The 4,551-nt window shown below is 37.4% G+C and overlaps 1 protein-coding gene across 1 annotated transcript in view; it reads left to right on the top strand.

The window, feature by feature from the left end:
- The window catches only part of tmtc3 (transmembrane and tetratricopeptide repeat containing 3), a 58,442-nt gene that overhangs the window by 18,241 nt on the left and 35,650 nt on the right, over nucleotides 1–4,551 (top strand). The window contains exons 5-6 of the mRNA XM_015372235.1: nucleotides 2,396–2,511; nucleotides 3,435–3,607. Coding sequence (XP_015227721.1) covers nucleotides 2,396–2,511; nucleotides 3,435–3,607 — 289 coding nt within the window. The remainder of the gene's footprint in view (nucleotides 1–2,395; nucleotides 2,512–3,434; nucleotides 3,608–4,551) is intronic.

Genomic DNA, 4,551 nt, shown 5'->3' with positions numbered 1-4,551 from the left:
AAGTAAAAATTGTTTCTGAAGAAATGTAAAAATCCTTAACGTCAACCCCTGCAGATGGTACCTGCCGATACTGTACAGCCAGGTTTCGGGTATCAGGGCCAAAAATGGCATCAGCATAACACAATCCAGTGCTGATTGCCAGCATATCTAGTGCTGATTGCGGTGTTCCCAAAGCTAAGGCAGATGACTACTTTCTTTCTCTGTTGCCAGCGCCAAAGTCTCAATTCCCGGTGCTGACCACTCAGTTACTGATGCTAGCCTATCATTCATGTAGGGAATGGATATAGCCTACTGTGTTGAGGACATAGGCACCACTGGGTGCCAATATACTCCACATCATGAGGAGTTAGCTGAGGTGGCCTATTCTCTATTTCAGACGCCTCTTTCTGAAAGTGTTCCAGGCATGTTCCACGCAGCATAGCTGGTAGTTGCATCTGTCGCCAAAGATGTTTTTTTTCCTGCACACTAAGATGTATTAAATCTGGTAGACCTGCATAATTTGGCATGTACTCAGCCGTGTGATGCTCTACCACAGGTACAGCCTGACATGGCCAGGCATGCTAAACCAGTCTGCTCAGGTTACCTTATCTCATTCCTTTTACCAACCAACCTAATTTCCTGAACATAAGAAGACAAAATCAGAAAACCCTCATTTTACAAGTGGCTCAAGAAAGCCTGAGACTTTAGACACTAAAAACAAACATTTAATAAATATTAACACTTATAAATATTGTGTATCCTTTCAGGGTTTCCTCTAGGATGTTTTTTAATGTTGAGGCACACACAATGGCATATAAGGACATTTTCACATGGTTTTGGTTTCATCTGTTTACCAGGAAAGGAAAAAAATTACAATTAAGTCTACAGAAAGAACCACCAGGGCTTACCTTCCATTCATCCTGGATGTGTACTGATGTAGAGTCAAAAATAGGTCCCCTAACATCTTTGACGACCCCACACATCCAAAAATGAAACTGTAAAGATAGTTTCATTCAGGTCGCAACTAAAGAGCACCATTCCTATAACCCAGCTGTCACAGAACAGTTTCTTCCCCACTGCTTTCTCTAGTAAAGACAATCCTATCCAAAGGTGTTTTTTTTTTTATCATTATTATCTAGCCTTTATTTAACAATTTAGAAGACAATGAATTAAGACATCTTTCATAAGGATGACCTGGCTAAGAAAGGCAGGAGCGCACATCATAATAGACAGGAGAGACGACAACAATAAAAAAAACCATTCAAAAAATTTATGAAGATTTGTTTGCAGCCATCATCTTGTCGTTTGCTTTAAGAAAAAAGCACAATATGGCCACTATAAAGGTTTTAAATGACTGTTAAGCCTTAGATACAAATGATCTACTGTGCTGTCTTTTACATTAACCTGTCTTATCTTTGTTCATGTTCTTTGCAGCCATATCTAAAAGCTGTTCATTTTTTTTTATGAGATAGCGCTGGTACACTGCAAGGGTTCCATTTTTGGACATTATTAGTTTCTTATAATTGTGTCGGGGAAAATTTCACTGATGTTCATAAATGTTGCTGCCATGAAGACAACTGACTGCATGTATCCCTTAGAAATAGGTTGGAGCTTTATGGTTATCACAGGGTATGATTCCCTGTTTCATCACTCTTAGATTCTCATCTCAACTGGTCATCATTTTAAATCTGTAGGATCATAAATAGCCGAATTTTCATCTATAGCTAACTGACCTTTAGTTGTAACCACCTGACTTATTCATCAACCGTCACTTAAGACAGTTCTGCCAAAGTCATCACTTTAAGGGCTTAATATAATTCAGTGTTTGGTTAATATGCTCAGAACTTAGAAAAAAAACGTACTTTGGTAAACTGCCCTGTCAACTTGGAACACTCTATGGAAGAAGCTGAAACTATCCCCACCGATTCCTCTGGGACAAATGAAATTTATTTTCATAGAAAAAGAGAAATTTTCCCATAACCTGCTCTTGTTTTGAGATCATGTTTTATCAGCTTATTTCATTTGAGTAAAATGTTTCAATTGTTTGTCATCGTTGCTGTATTTGTAACCTTTTTGTTCTTGTTTTATCCAAACTGGTCTCTTTTGAAACTTATATTTCAGATTTTTCAAGACAAACTGTAAAGATAAAGCCTAAATAATAATGAAATTAAATAAAAATAAAATTCTGGTTATGAAAGGCTAAACAACCAGGGTCTTTTTTTTATGATGAAGACCTGTATGTGAACACTAACAATATATATTTAGAGCAGTTTGCTACTATTTGACAGACATACCGTAAAATAACGTGGGTTAATGTTAAAACTATTTCACAACTTTGCTTATTTTAACTAAAAAAAACTCAAATGCCACAGTGAAGTCCTCTCATTGCCATAAATGTATTTATGTTTTTTTTCAGTTTGGCCTCCAATTGCTCTGACTGTAGTTCTGGTGGCTTCAGCGACTCTGTGTAAGGAGCAGGGAATTACTGTGGTCGGTGTCTGTTGCGTCTATGAAGTTTTTGTTGCACAGGGGGTAAGTTTTCTTAAGCCTTCTTTCCTCATATTGGTTCCTCCAAAAAGACACAGCACTTATTTTATGCATATATAGCAATAAAGCTAGGTGTGGAAATGTGCAATAGAGAAAAAAATCAGTTAACATCACCTTCGAGTTTTTTAAAGCAGCAACTACAGCTTTTTACTGCAACGTTTACTATTTGCTTGTTTACACTGGGCTGATTTCCTGTACATACTCTCCTGTGAATTCTCGATCTCATGCGGCTGGTGGTCCATAGAAGGACCCTCAAAGCCAGGGGTGTTGAACCCATTTTTATATCAGGCCACATAAGCATCATCTGGGTTTTAAAAAAGGCCAGCTGGAGCTCCATAAATGAAACTTCTGGTTTTATATTTTCTTTTATAAAGAGCTGTTCTGGTTCTGTGAAAATAAAGTACCGGTAAAAGAAAAAATCATGACATCACCCATTGAGGTACTGCAACATGGCATGGCCCTTACCAAAATAATTATAAAACAACTCTTTGTTTTTTCTTTTACTTTTATATTTTTCACAATTCTAATATAGCTATTGATAATAGTAAGACACAGTCTTGTTAATTTGGTTGGACGTTTAATTTCCTCTTTAAGATCTCACATTGCTTATAACGATTGATAGAAGAGATGGCTTGAATTTGCTGCTCCTCTCTCTTGTCCTAGCTCCAGCTCTTTGTTGGTGCCTCCTTTTTAACTCAGCTGGTGTTTTTTGAAGTAATTGAAAAAAATTTCGCTTTAAAGATATTAATGCGGTGCCTCTGGGTGTTTAAAGAAAGCTAACTTTTTATGGTTGCTACAATTACAGACAGTTATGTCCAAACAGGGGTAACAAAGAGAAAAAAAAAATAACCTCTTTAAATATGGAGATGAACTTGACCTCTCTTCGTCCTGTTATTTTTCCTTTCTAGTTTACACTGCCCATACTACTGGATACTTTGCGGCAAGTCCTGCAGGGTAAAGATGGTTTCCCTTATGCTGTCCTGCAAACTCTTCTGAAGCTCATCGTCCTCGTCATCAGCACCCTGCTCCTCGTTATTGTCAGGGTTCAAGTTATCCAGTCCCAGCTGCCTGTCTTCACCAGGTAGGCATGTTTTACAAGGAAACGCACAAATCAGGAACTGATAATATAATTACATTTAATGAAAATTAACTTTGAATAACTTTGAACAGGAAACTTTCCTTTTTTTTCACTTCAGTAAGACTTTTAGGTGAGTTGTGTAATATGAATAAATTCTAATGTGTTCTGTGGGTAATGCGCAGTTTGAGTAAGTATATTCAGACAATAAATGCCACTGTAATTAATATTAAGGCCACTGTTTGCATGTTTATGGATTTCAGGAACCTATAAACACATTATACTCGTGTGGGTCACCATTTAATTCAGACTGCATTATGATTTATAGATGGTCTGTTTTCATTTCATTGGGAGGTCCTGCTGCTTTTTCAGAGCATTCCTCTTAGTGGATGTGGCTAATGGTTCTGTATTCCGTTATTTTAATTTATTCATTTTTCCTTTCTCCCTTCCGTCCTTTTACTATACCTGCGTGGTTTCGGTCAGGTTTAAATGCAAGTATTATTCTTCATAGATCCCTGGTAAGTCCATATATCTAAGGTTTAATCTGTAGACATGGTTGAAAACAAAGTATTGTGAGATGTGAGTCTGCATCGGTGGCAGGGTGGCAGTAATAACATCAACCAGGAACACGTACAATTACTATATGCTTTGATCCTCTTGTGGTTAGAAGCACTCCCCTTCAATAATGGGAGAGGAAACTGACAACTAAACAAGCTCACATGCCTATAAATGTCAAAATAACAAATTTCACAGGGCAGACATAAACAGACTGATTTTTTATGGCATATGTAATGATACATGGACTCTAAAGCATACCATGTGCTTAAAGAATAAGCTACTTGCAGCAGCAGTAACAAAGACAAACTACTTACCGTATTTTCACGACCATAAGGCGCACCGTACCGAAAGGCGCACTCTCAGTTATGTGTCCCATTTCTGTATTTAACACA

The sequence above is a fragment of the Cyprinodon variegatus genome, unplaced genomic scaffold (assembly GCF_000732505.1).
Source record: "Cyprinodon variegatus isolate N-32 unplaced genomic scaffold, C_variegatus-1.0 Scaffold70, whole genome shotgun sequence".
In the NCBI taxonomy this organism is placed as follows: Eukaryota; Metazoa; Chordata; class Actinopteri; order Cyprinodontiformes; family Cyprinodontidae; genus Cyprinodon; species Cyprinodon variegatus.
The sequence above is the reverse complement of the archived record's forward strand: the minus strand, read 5'-3'. Positions and strand labels throughout refer to the sequence as shown.